At 41.0% G+C, this 24957-nt stretch overlaps 1 protein-coding gene across 1 annotated transcript; it reads right to left on the reverse strand.

Annotated features, from left to right (window-relative positions):
• Positions 1 to 1299: 1299 nt before the first annotated feature.
• On the reverse strand, positions 1300 to 23602 carry NDUFA12 (NADH:ubiquinone oxidoreductase subunit A12). Its single transcript, XM_069095178.1, has 4 exons — positions 23402 to 23602; positions 16393 to 16475; positions 15446 to 15533; positions 1300 to 1580 (listed from the first exon to the last, which is right to left on the reverse strand). Exons 1-4 carry the CDS (start codon positions 23485 to 23487, stop codon positions 1400 to 1402), a joined length of 438 nt encoding a protein of 145 aa, XP_068951279.1. The 5' UTR covers positions 23488 to 23602; the 3' UTR covers positions 1300 to 1399.
• Between the last annotated feature and the right edge of the window lie 1355 nt (positions 23603 to 24957).

Genomic DNA, 24957 nt, shown 5'->3' on the forward strand with positions numbered 1-24957 from the left:
CTCATCCCACAATCCCACAGAATCATGCAATCTCTTGCCAAATCTTGATGTTTCTACACCAACAGCCTCCCAATTAACCTCTGCCTCCAGTCCCTCCCCTCTCCCAGCCATCCTCCACACAGTCACCAAATGATTGTCCTAAAGGCCTGACCATGTCACACCCCATGCTACTCAATGAATTCCAGTGGTTCCCTTTATTTATAGATGTCTTCCCATCAAGCTCTGTATCTATTTCCTAAGTATATGTATTCTCTCCTCCAACAGAATGTAAGTCCCTTGAGGGTAGAAACTGTTTTGCCTTTTGTTTTTATAGCCCAAAGATCTAGCACAATACAGTCAACAAGAGTATCTATTAGGTACCAGGTACTGAAAAAAGCAGGTGTTTAATAAGTACTGAATGAAAAAATATGGTGGTCTCATTTTCCTTACAAACTCGAATACTTCTATATAATTTTCTAGGAACATAGCTGCCACAAATACCAATGGATTTACTGTACATTTGTGAGGCAATGGTACCTCATATGCATGTATAATGGTATATATTTCTATATATGATTTTTCACTAAAAATACAGCATTTCTCTTCAGCAGGAGCATTAGTGAATAGTGATGTAGATTTGCCAAAATTCACCTCACTGCACATATAATTACAAACACCAGAGATGCCCATCAATCTATCTGGAGTCACTATAGCATGATATTGGGGTAACTAATGTAGTTTTTCTTCCCGAAAGATGCTGACTGCTTCTGTTTGGGTTTTTTACTTATTCATTTTTATGACTGATGCCTGTTATTTCCCAGTGGGCTTTTGTCTTATGAAATTTTAAAATGTATTGCTTTTGTTTTATTATAGGACAGATGCTGTGCCTTTAGCAATGTTATTAAACCTGTTCATTACCAAATGAGCTCAGCTCAGCACCAAGGGCAGCAAGGCAGTGTCCAGTATAGGTGCTGCAGAAGGAGTGATTCACATGGTGCCCTTACCTCTGAGTGGGGCTGCTCCAGCATTCCAAGTTGTCCTTGGGCCTTTCGGGCCAAGAACCAACAGGGCTACCATAAAGTTGAGAGCCATCAGGCAGGCTTGGAAAGCTTCAAAACCCTCTTACTACACACTACATGAAATAAAACTTTTGAAAAGTCAAAATGGGGGCAGCTAGGTGGCATAGTGAGTAAAGCGCCGGCCCCGGAGTCAGGAGGACCCAAGTTCGGTTCCACCCACACAAAAAATCTAGCTGTGTAACCTTGGGCAAGTTACTTACCCCCAATTGCCCTCCAAAAAGAAAAAAAAAAGTCAAAATGGTTGTGAAGACGCAATACAACTTTATTAAAGGATTTAAGCATAAAATGCACAATTTCCCCACACCAGAAAACAAAGTTGGAGCTTTTCTTCTCAACTGGGTCTATCTGGAAGGTGTGGAAGGTGGAGCCCATTCCTGAATCTTCTTCCGAGTTGTAGAATATGGGACGTACTGTTCGGGGGTGCCACTCAGGTTGAATTTGTGGTTCTTCCAGATGAACTTACGAGGAGTGGGGGGGACAGTTGTGGGAGGGTCATCAGTCATGCAGTGGAGCCAACGGTGCCTAAGATTAAGAGCAAGCAACGGTCAGTAAACAAATGTAACTGAGTGGTGGCCTCTAGCCACCCAGGCCCAAGAGGCCAATCTGTGCTTGGGGAGTGATCCAACACTCGACATTAAAAACATCTTCAGCATATACTGTGTTAGCTAAGCACTAGAGAGGCAAATATGAAAAAAAAATGACACCATTTTTGCCCTGAAAAGGCCTACAATCCACTGGGAGGATATGACATGGTCACTGATAAATATACAACAAAACAAAGGATGCTAGGGACAAAGGGGAGAAGCTAAAGCATTATAGGAAAGTCTGAAAAGGGAGGTTTTCCAGCTGGGGTTGAGTGGAAAAGGAATGCAGGCATCTGTGGGGAGAAAAAAGGGTCGGCTTGGGTCTGCATGGGTAAAGCAGCTAATTAAGTCCTTGAAGATATTTTCACATACATCGGTCCACTTATCTCCAAAAGGCTTGGTAGTGTTTAAGACAGTTTTGCCTTTCTTGCCCTTTTGGTTCAGGGACTGCTGCAATTAGATTAGCTCGAGTGAAGTCACTTAATGGTTGGCAATAGCCAAGTAGTTCTTGACCAATGTGTAAGAGTCATCAGCAGAACCCAGACAAGTTCTAAGTCTCTAAGATTTAGTGGGTGTGGCCTTTGCAGGCTTGGTGCTCATGTCCTGCTGAGACACAATGTGGCTCAAATGAAGCTCTGCAGCCCAAGGAAATTGGTCAACCGGCAGCTTCAAACCCACTAAGGGCTCAAGAGAGGAGCCCTGAAAGAGAGGGATGATTATAAGAGACAAGAAAAAAGGTGTTCCCAGTATGGGAGAAGTGCCCAAGTGGGGCATCAATGTGGAAAACAAGATCAGGGAGCAGCTCATCATTCACAGAGTACATAAAGAGGAACAAAGTAAAATAAGTCTGAAGAGATCGGCTGGAGCCATCCAATTCTAGGCCTCCTGCAGGCTCTGAGCAGGGGAGTGACCTGTGGTCAGCCCTGCGTGGGCTTTAGGAAGGTTTTCCTGGAAGATAAGGAGTAGGCTACAGAAGAGAGAGATTGGAAGCAGGATAGGAGTTGGGAGACCTCTGGAAGCCTCCAGGGCCTGAGCTGAGGGTAGAAGGATGAGGAAAGAGAAGGGGGATGTAAGAAATGTTACGGAGATAGAAAGGCAGAATCAAGGCCCCGGGGACACGCCCTCAGAACTGAGGATGACGATGAAGAACCCACTGGTGACATGCTGTTCAACTGACAAACAGAACATTATTTCAATACTGAGCCCGGTGAAGGCCTCTCTCAGAAAAGAGTCCTCCAGTCCATCACTAGGCTCAACAGCATACCTAGCATCCACCTACTTTTAATGGCCTGGGAAGCTTAGAACAAAACAGAATTGTTTTTCTTCTACTCTGTAGTTTTGTTTTTTAAAAAACATAGTTTCCTTCAAAATTTTCCAGTCATAAAAACTCCAGAGGCTAAAAGCTAAAGAATTACAATGTGAAGCTGAAGAGGCAGACAAACTGGAGCTCGGCGTTCTGGTCGATCATCTTTTGATCATATACCACACAAGATGCAATTTGTGTTCTCTGGCTGAGAAGTTCAGCCCTGCCTGTGTCCATGGGACTGGGTCAAAAGCATGACAATTTGCTATAAGTGCACAGTCAAGGAAACCAAAAGTTGTTTCAACATTTTTATTGTTTAAACAAACAAAAGAGAGGCAAGACACACTCCTTAGAGTCCTTTCCCAGGCTAAAATTTCTACATGAATACGTTTCACATTACTCAGAAAAAGATGAACAGAAGTGTTTTTCCATAAAGAATTAAATCATGCATGCAAATAAAGGGCTAAAGTGTATAAACCCGCTGACTCAGAGATCCCAATACTAGACAAAGAGATCTTGCTAGGCAAAAGATTGCTGAAAAAAAGAAAGTCTCCACATATACCAAAATATTTATAGCAGCACTTTCTGTAGTAGCAAAGAACTGGACACAAAGCCCGTTGCCTGGGAATGGGAATGGCTTAACAAACTGTGGTACAGGAATATAAGAGAATATTACTGTTCTGTAAGAAACAGGGAATATCAGAGAAGTATGAAAAGACTTATATTAACTGATACAAAGCAAAGTAAGCAAAGACAATGTACACAATGAATACAGCCATGTAAATAAAAAGTACACCCACCACAAAATAATCAAGAATGAATGTTGCAAAATTACAAAAAATAAGCTTGGATTTAAAAATTAGATATGAGAAGACATCTCCCTCAACGCCTCTGCAGAGGTGGAGGGTATACAGGTGTGACACGATGCATATAACGTAATTTTTTCAATGAAGTGATCCGTTTTGAATCCCTTCCCCCACTTCATATAAAAAAAAAATCCTTTGGCTCTCTGGCAGAAGGAAGGGGAAGGATACAGAGAGAACTCTAGATGACACAAAACAAAAAGAAAGCAATAAAAATCACTTTTAAAAAGAAATTATGGTACAACTATTTAAATGGGATTTGGATGTTGGAAATTTCCTTCATAGTCTAGAGCTATAAACTAGAGAATTCAAAAACATCCCTTAGCCCACTTCTTATAATACCCCAATTAAGAATGAGGCTGCCAACTAACTCACAAAAATTGTGAAAGTCATCTTTAATTTTCTTTTCCTTTTTTTTTTTTTTTTTTTTATCCGGGTTAAGTAATTCGCTCAAGGTTACACGGCCAGTTATTTCTGGGTGTGGTGATGAGTATCTGAGGTGTAGTGTGGTATCTGAGCCTGGGATTTGATCTCCAGGTCATCCCGACACTGGAGCCAGTGCTCTTACGCTGAACCACCTGGCCGCCCCTAAGCAATTGGGGTTAAGTAACTTGCACAAGGTTACACAGCCAGGTGTTTCTGGTGGGTGCTAAGTGTCTGAGCCCGGGATTCAATTTTCAGTTCATCCCAACACTGGAGTCGGTGCTCTTACTCACTGTGCTACCTGGCCGCCCCCATCTTTAATTTTCAATCCTGGGAATGACAAGTAAATTTGAAAAATATAAAGTAATCATCATGAGGCAGTGAAATAATCTCTCTTTATTAAATTATTATATACAACACTGAAAACCAAGAATTCAGGCCGACTTCCAAAACAAACAAGTAATAAGAATATCAAAGGCCTACATGCAAGTGCTAGAATATCAAGGCATCAAAATTAAGGGGTTTTTTTGATACACACACACACATATAAATATATATTTATATATAAAAACACATATATAAATATATAGCAAATCAAGGCATCAGAATTAAGACTTCTTACTGAAGTCTTACTTAATTAAATCAAGTCATAATTTTGATTATACAAGATGGGGGGAAGGAAGGAGTGGGAGGAGGAAAGCTGCTTCAACCAGGCCAACAGCAGCTGCTGACTCATAAAGAATACCTATTCATGTACACAGCCAGAAAAAAAGAGAAGGAACCTCAATAGAGGTGGAAGGCCTCTGAAAAGTTCAAAATGATGCCACTAACCCCCAACAGCTCTGAAAAAGAGATCTGAGGGAAAGAGGAACCAACATTTAGGTTTGTCCCCATGACAAGTGTTGATTTTGTTACCTAACTTCACTTAAGAATCAATGTGAGACATCATTTCTTTCCCAGAAGATGAAATAATTTTTTCCCCTTCCAATTCCATATTATCTAAAAGTCTCTTAGCTCCTTGGAATTTCTGCTCAGAATCTCAGATGAGACAATGGTCCACTGTTAAAAAACACCATTTTCACTAATAAGAGTGTAGCACTTATCAAGATATCCTTGACTAGAAAAGATGGGAAGCTTAGATAACAAAGGACAAAATATTTTTGAATACCACCCTCTCTACTAACGATACATCTGTGAATCTGATGTCCAAGATGGTGTGTTGAAGGAGAAAAAAAGAGGTCCTAAAGAAACCACCACAGTATTTTCCACTTATCAATTAATGCCACAGGCAAAAATATGAGGGCAAAAAAAAGGTTCTGAAGAAGACACAGGGCACCCTGGAGTCAGGAGGGCTTGAGTTCAAATCCAGCCTCAGACACTTGACACTAACTAGCTATGTGACCCTGGGCAAGTCACTTAACCCCTACAAGAAGAGGAGAAGGAAGAGACAGAGGTTGCAGATTCAGAGCCATCATTCTCCCCCAAAAGATTTCTCAATTTATTTTTTCTTCAAAAATCTACTTTTTCAGTGATAAGCAAGAAAAATGTATTCTTGTAGCCCTTGCCCTATCTCTGTATCAATGCATAGTTGGAAGGGGTGGCTTTCTATCATGTCTTATATCCAGGCTTAGATCAAATGCAAATCACTCTCTTCAGAACCTTCCAAATGAATTAAAAGTACAATTTATGCCAAAAGTTCCATATTTTCCAACAACAATAATATTGATAATAGCTAACATTTAAATAATGCCTATGTGCCATGCCCTACAATAAATATTTACAAATATTTGATCCTCACAACAACAATGGGAGGTAGGGACAATTATTATCCCCATTTTGCAGTTGAGGAAACTGAGGAAAACAGAGGTTAAAGGACTTGCACATGGTTAACAAAGCTATTAAGTGTTAGGCCACATTTGAACTCAGGTCTTCCTGACTCTGCTCCCAGCACTCTATCTACTGTGCGCAACCTAATTTTCTTTACAAGTTCCTTTGTTCTCAATTGTATTTACTTATAAGGGTTAACCAGGGGACTACCTCCTAATCCAGCACCTAATTTTCCAATGGCAGTAATTACTCATAAAATAAAGGATACTTTCCCAGAAAAGGAGATGAACTACAACACGTAGATAGTAGTACAGAATACCATCTTGTCGAAGACCCACTTCTTCCCATAAAATGAGAGACAGAAGTTAGAAGAGAGGAAAGTATGCATCAAGTGAACATAAAGAGATAGGAAATACAGAGCTTGTTTGCCCACAAATATTATTTTTTTTAGTGTTGGGCTATCACCCCATTCTAATTTGACAATCTAGTATATAACACTCCTGAAAAAGAGTGAAGTCTTACTAAAAATTAATTTTAAGGAAATAAAGCTATAAAGTGACAAAAACCATGGAATCTCAGTGTGGACAGGGAGTTCAAAGGTCATTCTTATGCATGGACTACTCTCCATCTTTACCTCTCTGCCTCTTGGAATCCTAGCTGCATTGAGGGCCAAATCAACTGCCAATTATTAGAGTTCCCCTGCTCCCACAAAAAGTTACTCTGTTTTTACTTTCCATATATTTTGTGTTCACTTCTCTGTGTACACCTTGTTTCCTTCAAGGGAACATAAGCTCCCTGAGGGCTGGGGCTGTTTTTTATTTTGTCTTTTGTATGCTCAAGACAAAGCCCAATGCCTGCCAAACAGTGAGCACTTAATCAATGCCCAGCAGCCATAGCACACCTTGGCCAGATCTCTGCTACCTTCAGAGACAACCAATTCCCAATCTGGGGCAGCTCTAACAGCTGGGCACACTGGACTACACTGGAATTTCACTGTAATGAGGAAACTCAAAGTGAAGTTCAGAATATCTCATTACAATTCAAAGAAACATTTTTTTTTCAGATTAACTACAATCAATTATGTCCTCCAATGGATCAGCAGGCAATTATTCTTATGAATGTGATTAACATAGAGAACAATACCAGATTTTGCCACATTTTCTTTTTCTCCTGACAGAATCAACGGCTTCTACAGTTGATTTTTCTTCTTGAAAAGAAAACTGCCTAAATTTCCTGCCTCCTTATGAGCCATAGCTGTGGAATGAGAGCTTCTTCACAATGACGTAGTCCACTTATGCAGATGCTATTGTATACAACAAAGACTATGACATAGGCAACACTGCAAAAATATATCATGGGATTGGATTGCTGACAGAAGCAAATTGTGCTACAAAAATAAAATATGATTGTTGTTAGCCACTGTCCAAGATTTTGGAAATTGCAATGAAATTTGACCTCCACTCAAGCCTGGTAACAATAATATAGGATCTGTCAGCACCACGGAGAGCACTTAGCTATTCTATGGACCCATATTAAACTATGGTTAATAATAATAATAATAAACCCACTATTAAACTATGCATTTCATTAGTCCCAAAGCCATGGAAGGATAACAGATTGTTTTAAAAAAATAAATAAATCAAACTCTAACCAAGGTGTCTTAACGTTGTAAGTAAGAGATCTTGCCCTCGAATATAAATGCTATTTTTTGGTAACTAACAAAATCTGTAACTAAGAGATGGAGCTGGGTTTTCATCAATTTACTAAGGATACCTGTACAGGCCTGAAGAGTTTATAAAGCTTCCACATGCACTACTCATTTGATCTTCACAGATCAAATGGCAGATCACAAAGCAGCTGCCAAATAGTGGGAAGGAGGCAAGATTTGGAGTTGGAAGAGCTCAAAGGCTGAGATGTCCAAGTCAGGTAACCTCTCTGAGCCTCAGTTTCCTCATCTATAAAAGTTTCAATGGAAATATAAACTGGGTACAACTAATTTACTGACAGAAAGTTCATTATTTAAAAATAGGAATCCTGGGGCGGCCAGGTAGCACAGCAAGTAAGAGCACTGGCTCCAGTGTCAGAACGACCTGGAGATCAAATCCCGGGCTCAGACACTTAGCACCCACCCAGAAACACCTGGCCATGTAACCTTGAGCAAGTTACTTAACCCCAATTGCTTAGGGGCGGCCAGGTGGCTCAGCGAGTAAGAGCACCCGCTCCAGTGTTGGGACGACCTGGAGATCGAATCCCGGGCTCAGACACTCAGCACCACACCTCAGACACTCATCACCACACCCAGAAATAACTGGCCGTGTAACCTCGAGTAAGTTACTTAACCCTGATTGCTTAATAAAAAAAAATAAAAATAGGAATCCTAAATGTAACTAACTTAAGAAGACATGAAAAAAAACATAATCCCTACATTAATAGAACACGGTATTTACTTATTTGTTATTTCCCCACTAAAACCTAAGCAATTAAAAATACATCTCAACAACCTGATAGAAATAAAATGTTGCTTAGCATCTGAAGATATGAGGAAAGGAGCCATTCCAAAGACAGAAAACCTAAAGTATATTTAACCTCAAAACATTTCCTTGGAAGGAAAGAATGGTAAGGATGGCTTACTGATGGAGAAAGCATTTTCCTCCATGTGACTGGCTGACTTCTTTCAGAAACAAAAACAGACACCTACAGTTTGGTACAATGGCCATCATGCAACACTCAAGGCTCTAAAACAGATACGCTGCAGATTAGAAGGACTCGGGCAATGCTTCACAGGAATCTCACCACAGAATTTCTCTGAAAAGCCAACTGTGCCTCATTCTACAGACCTACAGATTGGGTTTAGTGGGTTTCCTAGCAAGCCTAAAAGTGCTGCCATTCTGTGAGCTGCCCATGGCCTCATGCTCACAATTACATTACCACTGAAATAGGCAGCGTGGAACACGGGAAAGAGAATGGGATGGGGAAGTCAGAGAGCATGGGTTCAAATTCTGCCACTGCCATTTACTACCTGCATAACCTTGGACAAGTCAGTGAACCTCTCTGTACCTTTGATTCCTCATCTATAAAATGAGGGAATTGCAAGAGATGACAGCTACGGTCCCTTTCAGTATCTATTGTTCTGCTCTAGTATGTTAGGTGGATCAAAGTGGGAAGAGTGGTGAAGGGGGCTGGCACAGGCTGCCTCCTGTGTCTCCTTGGGGGGACCTGGCTGCTTCAGCTAGGTTGGCTTGCATGCCCTGTGAGGCAGCTGGTAGAGATAGCTGCTTCCTTAGGAAGCATGTCCTTAGGAGCCACATCCCCAGCTTATAGCTGTGAAAGCGAAGCTGGAAACAGACATGGTGGTCTAGGCAAGGTAGGGGATAGGGGTGCTGTGACTCCCAGGGTTCCTGGGCCTCTCTGCTTGTGAGTCTAACTAGGGCACAGAATTATGCAGAATTTCCTTCATTCTGGACACAATGCAACTGTGAGCAGATTTTTTTTTTAAACCAATACTAGGACTTTACATGTATTCCTACTAAATCTTGTTTTATTAAAGTCAATCCATCACACTATCCTATAAAGATAAATCAGTCCTCTTCTTGGAGCCTGACTATCCTCAGATGCTAGCTATCTCTCCCAGCTTTTTGTCTCTTTACATTTAATAATCCTAACATTCACCCTTGGAAAAAATCCTGAACAAAACAGAGTAAGGGCAAATCACTGGGGCAGTCCACTAGAGATCTCTGCCCACCTTCTCCTCCTCAATCAATCAACAGTCTTTGGGTCTGGTCATTCAATCAGTTCTGAACTGATTCAACCATTCTAACATGTAGCCTATATATCTCCATCATTTACAAACAGATAACATAAGACACTTTTGGAAATGCCTGCTGAAATCCAAGTATAGTAGATCTATGATATTTCCCTAATCTATCTATCTAGTAAACCAGGTGTGTCCCCCACACCCCCCAAAATAAAAGAAACATTACTGATTCCTGATAGAACCATGAAATTCAGAAAAGTAAACTTCCTAACAATTATAGCAATTATGACTTCACATGTATAACGAGTATCATATTGCAGTGGGTAGAGGATGGGGCTGGAGAGAGGGAAAGAAACTCAAAATAAAAAAAGAGCATTTAAAAGCATAAACAAATAAATATAAACATATGAGCCATATGTGGTAGAGTGGATAGTGAGCTGGTCTCAAGGCCTGGAATAATCTGGAATAGAATATGGAATATTCTATCTGGAATAGAGTCCTATTTCTGACTTACTAGCTGGGGGATCCCAAGAATTTAACTCACCTGACTTCTCAGAGCTCTAGGCAACTCTCTAAGAAAATAAGCTGCAGAGAAAGCGCCAACCTGCACTGGTACAGGGAATTTCCTCACTGAGAGTTCTCTAGACCAAGGAAATCACAGGGCTAGTTCCCATCCCCATATCCTGGATACATTCAGAAGTTCAAGAAGCTTTTTACAAGGTAAAAAGAATCCTCATCTCTTGTCCCTCTGGTGGGTCCTCCAACTTACAACTTTTCTCACAGACTTAGGAAGGAGGACAACCCATTTTAAAAATTTTCTTTCACACTGATGTCATAGAGTGAGCTGGGGCATAAAACAGCAAAGCCAACACAAAGCCTAATTCCAAGATGCTGAGAGAAAACAGAGCTTCATTTTTGTGGTACCTGGGCATGGCAAAACCTCTCCATCATCTTTTGTCCTGAAAAAATGAAAGGGTGACATAGAACATCCTACTTTCTAAATTTGGAGAGAAACACTCCATGAATTCTTTCCATGACCAGTTAAAGCTTCATCTTATCCTAAAAAAGACATAAGACACAGAGCATTTAAACAAAGGACAAATAGCTCAATGTGAAATAGGTCTGTTGAAACAAAAGAAGTATAAACAAATCTCATGAATGTATCTAAAGATTCACAATTAGAATACCACCTGTGGAGAAAATACTGAACTTGACAACCTCCTTCCCTTTCTGAACATTATTAAACATAAGTAGCCAAATTATTTTAATTGGTCTCAATCAGCATCCCACCACACATGTAGTTTACCCTGCAAGATTAGAATTTAACCCTCAGTAGTGTGATCAGAAGACAAAAACTAAAGATAAATCAGCATCCAAAGGAAGGAATTCTTTCTGAAGGACCAGAAAGGAAAATATTATGGAAGTTCTAAAAATATTCTATTAAAATGCTTTTTATGGTACAAAACAACTTCAAAGACCATTTCCAAGTAATTTGTCATTTATTTTGAGGACATAAATAGGTTCTCTTTATTTCTAACTCAATTTCACTCCACGCAAACCATCACCAAAAGGGCAAACTCAGACCTCCCATCATTCCTTCTAAAGAACTCATACGTTTTAGTGGCAGCCAAGCACAGAGAAAGAAAAAGGCTGTCTACATGGAAAATTTTTCAATATCCATTCCACTGCACAGTATGATTCACTAAGGCTTTGTCAGAAAGGGTTCAAAATGGGTTTTTATCTAGAAGCCTTCAAATTTTTCCATGAGTAACTGTGCCCAGCATGTACTATAACTCTGATAATCTGTGAAAAGGAAAAAGATTTCTTGAGTGGCAGAATCAAAAATACTTCCTCATTCACCCCAAGTTATCAAACAGACTTAGCTTCAAAGCCCAGGTTTGGAATTTCCCCAAACTTCTATCATGTAAAATGGAAGCATCAGCCTAAACTGACATGCTCTAAAACATACACACACACAAACACACACACAAGCACACACACACACATACAAGTCTAGGAAACAAAGACTGCATAAGAATTAGCAAAATAATTTAGAAGGGAAAAATATAACCCTGTCAGTTGGTTGCAAATTATTTTTATATGAAAGATAAGATTATAAATTAGCAAGAGTAACACTTTGTTATACAAAATAATCTACTTTAAAATATGCCTTCCAGACATCCAAACAAAACCTTAATATTCATATACTTTGGAAAAGAAATTCAAGAGAGTTCTATTTGACACCAACTTGGCAAGAGACTGTTTCAAACAATTTCTGAATGAGCAGTGCCTGCTTCTTGGAAATCTGCAACTGGAGCCATGCTGAGGAACAGGTTATCGTCAGAAAGGGAAAAATCAGTGGTAAATTTGGTCCAGAATTTATGCTGGATTGGGGAGAAACTGATGAATGAATGTCAAAAGCAAAAAATAAATATTTTTAAAATTAAATTAGCTGCAGGTGACCACACACACACACACACACACACACACACACTCCACACCATTACTCCAAGGTTTCAAAATTCTTGTGAAAGCACATCTTTTTCAAAATTCTTACTCAACAAAGTAAAAAAAAAATTTTAAATAGCTGCTTAATACCTGCTAAATTTGGAGTGGGAAACCTTGTGTTCAAATCCCTACACTGCCCATCACTATCCACATGACCTGTTTCCTCAGTTGTAAACTGAGGTGTTTTAGACCAAATCAGCAGGGTCCCATTCCTTTCAGCTCTAAATTGATCCAATGGTATGTTTCCTTGAACTAGCACAGACATCTGCTGACAGTCTGTATATTGTGTACAGGTATTAAATCATGAGAGTCCGTCCATCCATCCATCCATCCATCCATTCCTCTCTCCCTCTAATCAAAACCCAGTTAAATTCAAACTTCCTCTAGGAAGCCTCTCCAATTACCTAAGTTACCCTGTTCTCTTCCTCCTCTTTTGAAAGAATATAATCTATTGTCTGTGTTAATCACTAAGCACATAATTATATACCACCTTATAAACATGTGCATCTTCCAATCAAATACACCTTTTATGTTATTATATAATCTTTCATATGTATTTAGCTTTACATCTTTCCCCATATACACTGTAAATTCCTTACAGACAAGATACATATGCTGCATTCCCAGAGTTCTTAGTGAAAAGTAGCCTGGCCTAGTGGAGGGTGTGCTGGACCTGGAACAAGGAAGTCTGGGGTCTAGCCCAGCCTCAGGTGCTGTAAAGCCACGCGGGAACAGCTTTCCAGAGGACTGCTGCTGTGAACAGCTTTCAAGCTTCTGATTACATAGTATAGCAAACTCTCTATTCAAGAACAAATCAGAGCAAAACATTTACAGAAAGTCAAGGTACAGCATTCAGAATGTTACAACTCATCACAGAAATTCAAAATACAGCATTCACCATGTCACAACTCAACAACTTATCACTAAAATGGCCACAGTCTTCACCAAAGTGGTCACATAGTTTTGAACAAAGTACAATCATTTAGTAACTCAATCATTCAGTCGTCCTTAAGGAGGCAACAGGGGTTCATACCTCCTGTTTCTTTACAGAGGCTTAATTTGAAACTAGGTGCTAAGTACCTGTTAGCTTAGCAATACAAAGGGATCTTCAAATTTCATTACTATTATAGGTGCTTGTTAGATGTGTGATCTTGGGCAAGAGAACTAAACTCTGTGCCTATGAATAAACTTCATGAATAAGCTCCATGAAACATCCTTCTGTTAGAGCAGAGGTTCTTAACCTGGGTTGCTCAGACGCTTTGTTCAGGAGATCTATATAAATCTGAATGGAGAAACCCCTTTACCTTCACTGCCTTCTAACTGAAATTTAGCGTTCCCTTCCATTATGAATGTGAGAAATACTCATAATTGTGAGGAGGGCTGCATGGACTTCACCAGACCACCAAAGTGGTCCATGATACAGCAGGGTTAAGAACTCCCATGCAGAGTGAGTGTGTCCAGAAGGCACTTTTGGAGAAGCAACCTTCCAAGATTCCTGTGTTCTTGGAAGATGTTACAATCCCTCATATTGTATCATTCTCATAGGAAGAGCTGCCCAGCCACATGAAGCCAGTTACAAAAGCAGACAGACAAGATGCTATACATCCTACATAGGGCTAATGTTAAAATTAAAGTTTTCCTTAGCCTAGAATATCAATTACTATAATTCTGCCAATGGCACAAAGATAAAAAAAAAAGTCCCTACTCCAGGTTTATGGAAAGAAGCCAAAGATTTGAAAGTGAACATGAGATGCCACCACATGGAGACAAGCTCTGCAGAGGGAAAAAACCCAGGGACCATATGATCTTTGCTCTGTTCCAAGCACAGGAGATACAGAGATGAAAGAGTCCCTGCCCCAAAGGTGCTTACTTCTATTTAGACTTGCAGATAAACACAAGATGCATAGAAAGTGTGAAGATAAAGGAGTTGGGGAGGCCTTGGGTAGGTGATGCCTAAGCATCAGGGGTGAAGGGACAGGCTCTTTACAGAGTTTCCAGAACAAAGCTCAGACAAGGAGACCAGAGAAAGAATGTTGTGTATGAGGACTCGGGTGTCTTGGGAGGGGTAAGAGAGAAAGGTGTCAAGCCTGAATGATGCCATCAAGAGAAATAACAATGCTCAGAAAAGGGCAGGGTTCTTGGGGGGAGGGAAAGGAGTGTAGGTAATTGGTTCAGTTTTGGACATGCTGAGTTGGAAGCCGAGCTGAGATGGGGAGCAGTGAGCATGTCTGTAAGGAGTAAGGAAGGAATCAATAGAAAGAGAGAAACAGAGGAGAGAGTAGGAATCCCTTTGGGGTCTTTTGGTCAATGGCCTCTTTGGGGTATAAGTGTCAATGGATCTAGGGGCATGAGGAGAGATAGCATGCAGATAGCAGACTACCTGGGATCTCAGAAGTAACAACCAACATTAGGAATCCTATTCAATGGGTGTATGAGTCTTCAAAGAGTGTAAGCTTCAAGGAGAAAAATAAGAGTGCAATAATTCAGTGCAATACTAAAAAATGTCATAAATGTAAAGGATAGGATAAGAAAATGAAGTTGTTAAAAACAAAAGGCAAATAAGGAAAACACTAAATCTGGGATTCAAAAACATTTTAGTTCTGTAAATGTCTACATCACAGGAAAAAAAAGTCAACCACAAGTCAACCAAATCAGAGACAAAATTTAAGAATATTCATGCACATGGCAGAGCAGAAAAACATCCCTGGGAAACCAAGCTCTCTTTCTTACCAGCACAAAATTGATGTTATAAGTACAGTAGCTCCTGATCCCTTCTGCCCAGGATCCCAAGCCACTCTCTGAGCTTCTCCTACCTATTCAATGCCATCCTACCCATGGTCAATAGCTATTTGGCCCATAAGTATTTATTAAGCACTTGTGTGCATAGAACTGGGATTGGTGGCTCTCCAAGAGTGAGGAAAGAACCACCTCCCACTTCTCCATAACATCTCAATGTCCTGGGCCCACATCAGGCCAGCCTCCTTGATGGCTGCTCATGGGCTCCCAGATTTGCAATGGTTCTTTACATTTCACCATATTGTTTCCTTTAGTCAATATAGTTAAAGTTCAAAAAGAATAAATAAGCATCCATACATAATACATAACAAAATATTCCCTTGCTTTACCATTCGGGGGGCACCATGCTTCCATCCACATCCCAGAACGTATTTTTGCCATTCATTTCAGTGGTATAGATAACCCATCGATGTCGGCCTGAGTGGAAGGAAACAATACTATTGTAGAGATTTGAGCAGCAGAGAATAATAAAAAGTATAGTTCTATGAAGATAAACAAGTCTTCTGATGAAAAAGATATTTACTATAATCTTTGAAGAGAGCTGTTCTTAAAGGAATAAATTATCTATTTATTATATTGTAAAGCCACTTCCCAAACTCCACACACTCAAATTATGACCATGTGTACCCCAAAGAGCTGCTCCTTGAGGAAGCCCCACTACAACGCTGTCAGAGCCCCCACTTATTCCAGCTTGCCCCAAAGCCCTACTCCTTTCTCTTCCCTTATTAAGAATCCTTGGCTTCTGAAGGTCAGGGGCAGAGGACAAGATCTGCTTCCTTGATCAGGCTCACAGTAAAAGCAAAGAGGACCTTCCCCTTGCTGGGTCTATTGAGTGGAAGGCAGTCCAATTACCAGTGTGGAATTCAGATTGCACCTTCCCATAGAAATGATGTTAAAAATGGCAATCAGGCTCCCAGCGTGGCATACAAAAATCTTCTAGCATAAACAGTAAAACTACATCATAGGCAAGTCTTTTAGTATCCCTGGGGGTCAGTTTTCTCATCTGTAAGATAAGGATAATAACACCTTTAATTTACTGGGTTATCACGAGGACCAAATGGGATGTAAAGGTACTCTATAAGCTGGAAATTGTTACACAAATAAAACATGATGATTAAGAGAACAGTGATAAGCAAGGATATTTTCATCATGCACTATTTGGTTTATATGAAATATACATACTAGACATAAATTTTAAAGCTCTTAGGCCTGCACTAAATTCTAACATCTAATACTGTGCTCATTTTTAAGTCTCCTTACCAGATATTTCACTTACCAAAAAACTGTTTGTTGTCTTCATAATATTTGTTTCCATGTTTGTCTTCCCCCACTAATGTGCCAACCCTCACGTCATTTACCCTGCAAATTCCCAAAAAGAAGGAAATATTTTAAGGTATGTGTGATTCTTTGTGCAAAGTGAAGTCAAACTCTATTCATCATTTTTTAAAAATATATATTTTACTTTTTTCCCAAATTACAAGTTAAGACAATTTTTTAGCATTTAAAAAAATTTTGAGTTCCAAATTATATCCATTCCTCCCCTTCCCTTTCCCTGAGATGGCAAGTAATCAGATATAAATTATACATGTGCAATCACGTAAAACATTTCCATATTAGTCATTTTGTACAAGAAGACTTAAGTGAAAGAAAAAGTGAAAAATAGCATGCTTCAGTCTGTAGTCAAACAATATCAATTCTTTCTCTGGAGGCGGAAAATATGCTTCATCATTATTCCTTTGGAATTGACTGGGATCACTGTACTGCTAAGAATAGCTAAGTCATTCACAATTCTTCATTGTGCAAGGTTGCTGTTGCTATGTACAATGTTCTCCTGGTTCTGTTCACTTCACTTTGCATCAATCAGTTCATGTAAGTCTTTCCAGCTTTTTCTAAAATCATCCTGTTTGTCGTCATTTCTTACAGCATAATAATATCCCTTGATCCATTCTTTTCTTTTTTTTTTTTTTTGCCTTTTTTTTCTTTTGAGGGCAATTGGGGTTAAGTAACTTGCCCAAGGTTACATGGCTAGTTTTTGTGTGTGGGGGGGTGTTAAGTGTCTGAGGCTGGAACCAAACTTGGGTCCTCCTGACTCCAGGGCCGGCGCTTTACTCACTGCGGGATCCATTATTTTTCAAACAAGAAGTTTCATTGAGTACTTCAATCAGAAGAGCATCAGCATTCAGAATATGTAAAATCAGAACAACTTTTGCATGCCTGGAATCACTCTGGCTACCAAGAACTACCAGCTAATTAGGCTAACAAGGCACAACAGGCAAAATGAAAGAGTGGAAAAGGCCTTGCCCCATGAGGCAGGAGGCCTGTGGTTAGACCCAGCTCTGCCACAAACTACCTCGGTGACCTGGGGCAATTAACTTATTACTTCTGGACCTCACAAAATAGGCCAATGGTAAAATAATAATACTCACTGTCCTTGATCTCAACACCAAAGTTCTATGTGTCTCTCAGAAGGGCTAGAGGCAATGTTTCCCAGCAGGTGGATCCCTCTGGTCCTCAATCTCTCCCCTCCCCCCATTCATATTCTCCCAGGGCTGATGTGGACTTTGCAGAGCAGCAGGCACTTACCGACTTTGCCAACAGCATTATATGTATACATGGCAATGAGAGGCACCAGAAAGAACTTCACAGAAGAAGTGGGAGGCCACTTTAAGGATGCAGGCTTAAACACACTCAGCTGGTAGGGGCCTCAGAGGCCATATAATACAAATAGGAATCCCCTTTCTAACACAGCCAGGAACTCATCATCCACTTTGTTTGAAGACCTCTGGTGAAGAGAAAACCACTACCTCCCAAGGCAGTTCATTCCACTTTGGAACAACCCTAATTGCCAGGAAATTTTTCTTACATCCTGCCTAAATCTTCATAATTTCCACCTACTACTCCTTAGTTCTGCCCTTGGGGTCCAAATAGAACAAATCTAAACTACAGCTGAATATTGAACTGCCCAATAAAAAACCAACAATGCTGGCCCCCAAAACACAACACAGCTTCCCTTTCCACCCACAATCTCTGTCATGTGTTACCCACCAGAGTGGACAGAAGGCTGAGTCTTTTACTCCACATCTAAGACAATTTCTCTCTTCAAAGGCCCTTCACCTAATGACTCTGGTTCCTTCTCATTGTCTGATTTCCATTCAAAGTGTTACTTTGGGCCGGCTAGGTGGTACAGTGAATAGAGCACAGGCCCTGGAATCAGGAGGACCTGAGTTCGAATCCGGCCTCAGACACAACACTTACTAGCCATATGACCTTGGGCAAGTCACTTAACCCCAATTGCACTGCCCTACCCCCTCCAAAAAAGGCAAAATAAAAAATAAACAAAAATAAAACTGTCATCCAAAGTGTTGCTTCTGAGTTCAAATCCAGCCTCAGAAACTTACTGGCTGTGTGACCCTGAGCAAGTCACTTAACCTGTCTACTTCAGTTTCCTCATACATAAAATGTGAATAACAGCCCCTACCTCTCTCCATTGCTGTGAGAATAAAATTAGATGCGGTTTGTAAAGCACTTAGCACAGGGCCCAGCACACAGTAGGCTAGCTCCACAATTATTACTACCTGTACAATCTTGGGGGCACATTACTCTATGTCCTTGGTTCTCATTTTCCCCCTCTGTTAATAAATGAGGGTGCTGAAACAAATGTCAAACCTGAGCACTCTATCTGGTTACTAATTAACCAGGTAATATTGTATGACATAGCTCCATGTGTCTTATGTAAACATCATATCTCCCTGACAGCAAGAACCTTAGAGGTAGGGACAATATTAAGTGCCAAGCATGGGCAGGACTTGACTTCTGTGATTCAAAGACCAAACCAGCTACGACTGGAAAGGGAGGACCGCATTGGTCCCAAGTTAAAGTGAGTATTTTTACCATACCAATTCTTAGGAATGGTCTACTTACATCAAAGAGGGCTGGCATCAGATTGGCTAGACGACCTCTAAGATCCCTTCCAACTCTGAGATTCTTCTGTATGATTCTATAGGTAGTATCACTCTGTCCTTTTGGCATTAGGTAGAAGGTTATACCTTTTACGCAGTAACTACACAGCTGAATTCAGTAATTCAATCCATCAAATGTTTATTAAGTGCTTTCTGTGTGTCTGGCTTTGTGCCAAGCTCTGGAGTTCCAAGACAAAAAGGAGAACAGTCCCTGCCCTCAAAGAGTTTATGTTCTACCCTATAGTAAAGTAAAAAACATGCAGAGTATTATGCACTAGGAGAGATGGATAAGACACAGTCTCTAATTTCAAGGGGCTCCTACTTTTTAGGAGGATGAGATGAACATATAGAAGACCTGATAGACAGATTCCACAGTAAGTGCTTTAGATCACCAAGTAGTGATGTGGGATCTTCTCATCCCACCCTTCACTGTGCAGAGGAGAAAGTGAAGCTAAGAGAGGAAAGTAACTTCCTCATAGTCTCAAGGGCAGGAAATCCAGCATTCGAACCCAGGTCCTCAGATTCCACGTCCAGTGCTCTATGACATTACAACTGCCTAGGGCACTGATTCCAAGGACACATCCTCATCACCAAAGACCACCCCAGCCCTGAGTCTATAGCAGGTCTTCCCAGAATGGCACCCAGGCTTCAGGGCTGCAAGGGACTCTAAAGGCGGGTTTTACAGTGAAGAAAACTGAAGCCCAAAGTGACCAGCCTGGCCAAGGCAAACAACTGAGGTCAGTTTCAGACCCAGTACTCGGACTCTAGCTGCCATAAGACAAGGGTGAGGGGGCCTGAGACAGAGGGTGGTGGCCTAGAAGAAGCACTGGAAGGAACATTAGATTCAGAGCTGGAAGAGACTTTACATAAAGAGGAACCAATTAGTTCAAGCCCCTGATCATTTTAAGAAAAATGATGTGGAGGCACCTTTGCCAAGGTCCCACATGGAGTCAAGTTGCAGAGCTAGGATTCCATGGATAATCACATCAAGAACTACAGCTTACGATGATAAATGGCCTTCTCTGTTACTTTCACGACACTAATACTAAATCAAATAATAATGCTAAAGTATACCTATTTTAATTCACCCTGCTCATTCTGCAGAAAAAAAAATAATAAACAACTTTGGGACAATTCCATTCCAAACAAATCACTCTCAAGAAAACTTCACCTTTCCTCACAAACAACTCAGCCTAATGCAAACATTTTAAAATGTAGTTAGCTTCATGGACAAGGTTAATTCTTGACTAGATGTGCTGATATTGGAGAAGAATAATCCTTATTAGAGAATTATGTTAATAGACGAATGGGTAAATGAATAATTAAAAATGCTTAGCTTTTGAATACTGTGCTGGATTTGGAGTTGGGAAGAACCAGGTTCAAATCCTTCATCTGACATTTACTGGCTGTCACCATGGCCAAGTCATTTCATTTTCTTGAGCTTTAGTTCCCTCTTCATTTTGAAAAGCAATTTGGCATTAGGCAAATATTAGACTCCAAGGAGGCAATCAATAAGAAGAAAATCCCCATAAACACCAAAGTATTTTTAGCAGCATCTGTTGTGATAGCACAAAACTGGAAGCAATGTAGACACCATCAATTGGGGAACAGTTAAACAAATGGCAGTAAATAAATGCAATAATTAGCGGTCTATGAGAACTGATGAGTGTGATTCAGAGTGAAGTAAGCAGCGCCCAGAAAACAAGATACACAATGCTTACAGCAACGTAAATTGAGAAGACTGAAATGTAAAGAAATGAAATGTAAATGTAAATGAAAAGACACATCAAAAAATCAAATGAAAACAGCAAAACCATCAAGATGAAGCAGGTCTCAAAAGGAGATTTGAAGGGATACCCCCCCAACCTACTCCTGTGATGTGAGAAGTACAAAAGTGTTACACATTCCACATGCTTTCACACTTTTTTGATGTATTGATCAGTTATGCTGATTTTTTCCTCTTTATTTTCTTTGTGTGTGTGGGGGAGGTCTTTAAAAAAACATTTGTTATGTGTGAAAAATTTCTTGGAGGGAAAGTAGGAGGGATACTAGGGTGAAGACTGAGGATATAAAAAATGGGAAATCAATATAATTTCTTAAAAATCAAAAGACAGATTGGAATACAAGAATTTCCTTCTTTTAATAATTATACTTTTGTTTATTTTAGAATTCACTTTTTAAAATTTTGAGTTCCAAATTATCTCTCTTCCTCCAGCCCCTTCCCTAACCATTGGGAAGGCAAGCAATAATATATCACTTGTAGATGTGAATTCATGCAAAATATATTTCCATATTAGGCATTTAGCAAAAAGAAAAAGCAAGACAACTAAAGGTTTTTAAAAAAAAGTCTGCTTCAGTCTGCACTGGAGGTCCACCAGTTCTCTCTCTTGAGGTGGAGAGCATTTTTCATCACCCATCCTTTAGAACTGCCTTAATCAAAGTCGTGGAGTTCTTCACAGCTGATCATCGTGAAGACATCCCTGTTACTTTGTATAATGATCTCTTGGTTCTGCTCACTTCACTTTGTTCATAAGTCTTCTCAGGTTGCTCCGAAACCACTCCCCTTGCCATTTCTGACAGTGAAGAAGTTGGAATTCGAGAATTACAGACTCCAAGTCCAGCACTCCATCTACTAACACCTACCTCACACTTCGTGATGATGTGCAAACAAAATAAAGATGATGACAGCTAGCATTTCTGTAGGGCTTTAAGGTTTGCAAAGTACTCAATATATTATCTCATTTGATTCCTCCCCAAACACTGTGAGGTAGGTGCCATCACTAACTCCATTTTACAGATTTACTTACAATAAAAATTGTATTAATGACTTTTGTTGTTTACATCCTCAAAGTTTTCCCCAGTATCTCTCCCTTTCTCCCTTCCAGAGAGTTATCCTATAACACAAATGTGATTTTTTTAAAGACCAAAAGGCTAAGAGAGATTCAATGACTTGCCTAAGGTCACACAACTAATAAATGTCTAAAGCTGGATTGGAACCTGGGTCCTCTTGACTCCCAGTCCTAATCTAATATTCAGGGTAACATATGAAAAGTATTTTGTAAAACTGAAAGCCCTGGAAAATTGTCAGTCACTATTACTGTAGTGTGTATGATACAATAAAAAGTTAGAACTTTTAAAAAAAGTGGTAAGCACTGTGTTTGGACATCAGGGAATCAGGGCTCAAATTCTGGTTCTAGCACTTTCTGAGGAAGGTGTGTGATCCTGAGAAAGTCTCTTCTCTGGGCCTCCATTTCCACACCTATATAAATGAAAGGGCTTTATTAAGACGGCTTCTGAGGTCTCTTTAAGATGCACTTCTAGGATTCTTACTAGTGCTCTTTAATTAATTCTAGTGCTCTTACTACTTGTGTGCTATGCAATTGTTTTCAGTTGTGTCTCACTCTTTGTGACCCCGTTTGGGGTTTTCTTGGCAGAGATACTGGAGAGGTTTGCCATTCCTTCTCCAGCTCATTTTACAGATGGGGAAACTGAGGCACACCGGGTGAAGGGACTTGCCCAGGGTCACACAGCCAGTAAGGGTCTGAGGCCGGATTTGAACTCAGGGAGATGAGTGTTCCAGCTCAGGTTCACTGAGCCATCCAGTTTCTTCATCTTTAAAGGAGGGGAGGAACCAGCTGAAAGAGGAGCTGGATGCAAGGGAGACACTGATGAGGGAAGGCTTCCCAGCTCCCTCCAGTTCTAAGGCTATGACCCTAAAAAAAATGGTGTTTGTATTCCTGGAATCCAGGAAGACATGAGTTCAAGTCTCACCTCTGACATCTGCTGGGTAGTGTGACCCTGGGCACATCACGACCTCTAGGCTTTAGGGTCCATTTAGGAGACACTGGCGTCACTGCTGGGTCTGGAGTCTGGGAGACCTGGATTCAAATCCTGTCTCAGGCACTTACAAGCTGTGTGACCTTAGGCAAGTCACTTCACCGCCTCCTGCCTCAGTTTCCCCATCTGTAAAATGGGGATAATAATAATAGCACACACATGCCAGGGTTGCAGCGAGGGCAAAATGAGATAATTGTAAGGCTACTCTGAGGTCCCTTCCGGCTCCAGGTCTATGAGTTTGTGATTCTCCCCCCGCCCCCAACTTGACAGGAGTCATGGCCTGCTTTGTATCTCAGTTTCCCTACCTGTAAAATGAGCGACAACTAGATGGTGCTGTTTCGAGGTACTCCCAGTTCTAGTTCGGAGAGCCTGTGACCTCCCTGGGCCTCAGTTTACCCCTCCCTCTTCGGCCGTGCCCTTGACCTTTGGGGCGCCCCAAGGTGACCCCGTCCCCTCCCGCCCCAGGTCCTGGCGCAGCTCTACGCTCACCTGAATAACTGGCGCAGATAGCCAAAGACACCTCCGTGCCCCGTCACCTGGCCGAAACCCCGGCCCAGCACCCGCAGGTACTCCATCGGGCCCCCACCACCGCCGTCTCCTCACCGGAAGCCCCGATGCACTCGGCAAACAGGCCCGGCCGGAAACCGGAGCTCTGGCCCCTGTGGTGGCGCCTGGAAAGTTCCGCCGCCCCGCCTCCCGGCTCTCCGCGAGACTAGAGCGAGAGCGTAGACCCCGCCCCTTCCCGAGGCTCCGCCCCCGACAGCTGGCTGTCTCTCAGAGCCTCCTAGACGTAGAAGGGAACCATCCGACCTGAGGAACATCTAGTCTGGTTTTACAGATGAGAAAACTGAGCCCCAGGGAAGTCCAAGTTCACAAAGACAGAATCTTAGATCAGAGATCTAGAAGGGAAAGGGACGTCAGGGGCCTTCTGATCTAACCCCCTTATTTTACAGAAAAGGAAACTGAGGCCCCCAAAAGAAGTATCACCCAGGGAGAAAGTCAGCATTTGGACTCGGGTCATAGATTCAGAGCTGGCAAAGACCCCTAGAGATGATCTAGTCCGACCTGGATATTTTACAGATAAGAAAACTGAATCTTGGAGAAGTTAACTTGTCCAAAGTTACATACCTAACACAGTCAAAATTTGAACCCGGTGTTCTCCAGGTCCAAATCCTGCACACTTTCTGAAGTAGCGAGCTGGCAATCTAGTTTACATGATACCAAATGAATACATGTGCACAGATAAAATGAAGTAATTTGGTTGCAGTGGAGAGATCTCTCCAGGGGCCAAGTAAGACCTTGTGTTGAATCCTAGATCTATTTGCTGGTGGACATGGGCAATAATAATAATAATAATAATGGCAGATATTTACATAGTATAATATATCCCACTGAGAGTTACTTCTATGACTTCTGCCAACATTGTCAGGGTGGGACCCCAAGAAGCAACTCACTACTTCTCCCCTCGATATTGGCTGAGGTTTCTAATAAGATTGCTCATATGCCCCCAAATGGTGTGCTCTCCATTGATTATCAGTCAGTCATACTCAATTTGTTTTTACAAAAGGTATTTACTAAAAAGAACAGTTAATACACAACACCCCCTCCCAATTGGGGGCATTCTCTCCTCTTGCATATAAAAGGTTCTTGGGCAGACTGGACTCAACCCTAGGGAACACAGACCCTGATTACTGGAGGACCTTTCTCAAGTTCAAAGCCAGGATTCTTTTATACTACAAGGGGGTTGTGCTTCTTGAAGGCTATTTTTCCCTTAGGTGACTATCTTTCTCAATTGATCAACTATCAACCAATTATATTTACTAAACACCTACTGTGTGGCATGCACCTACTAAGTGCTAGCGACACAAAGAAAAGCAAAAGACAGTCCCTGCTCTCAAGCTCACAGTCTAATAGAGGTGGTAATATAAAAATAACTAGGAGTTTACAGAGATTTCTGCAAGATGAATTGGCACTAGTCTAAGGAATTGCAAAGCCTTTCTATAGAGTCCTACGCGTCGATCTGGGTCACCCTTGTCCTCAGTGTG

This window comes from Petaurus breviceps, unplaced genomic scaffold (assembly GCF_028583685.1).
Source record: "Petaurus breviceps papuanus isolate PSGF00001 unplaced genomic scaffold, PetGlider_PUasm1.0 225, whole genome shotgun sequence".
Taxonomy (NCBI): Eukaryota; Metazoa; Chordata; class Mammalia; order Diprotodontia; family Petauridae; genus Petaurus; species Petaurus breviceps.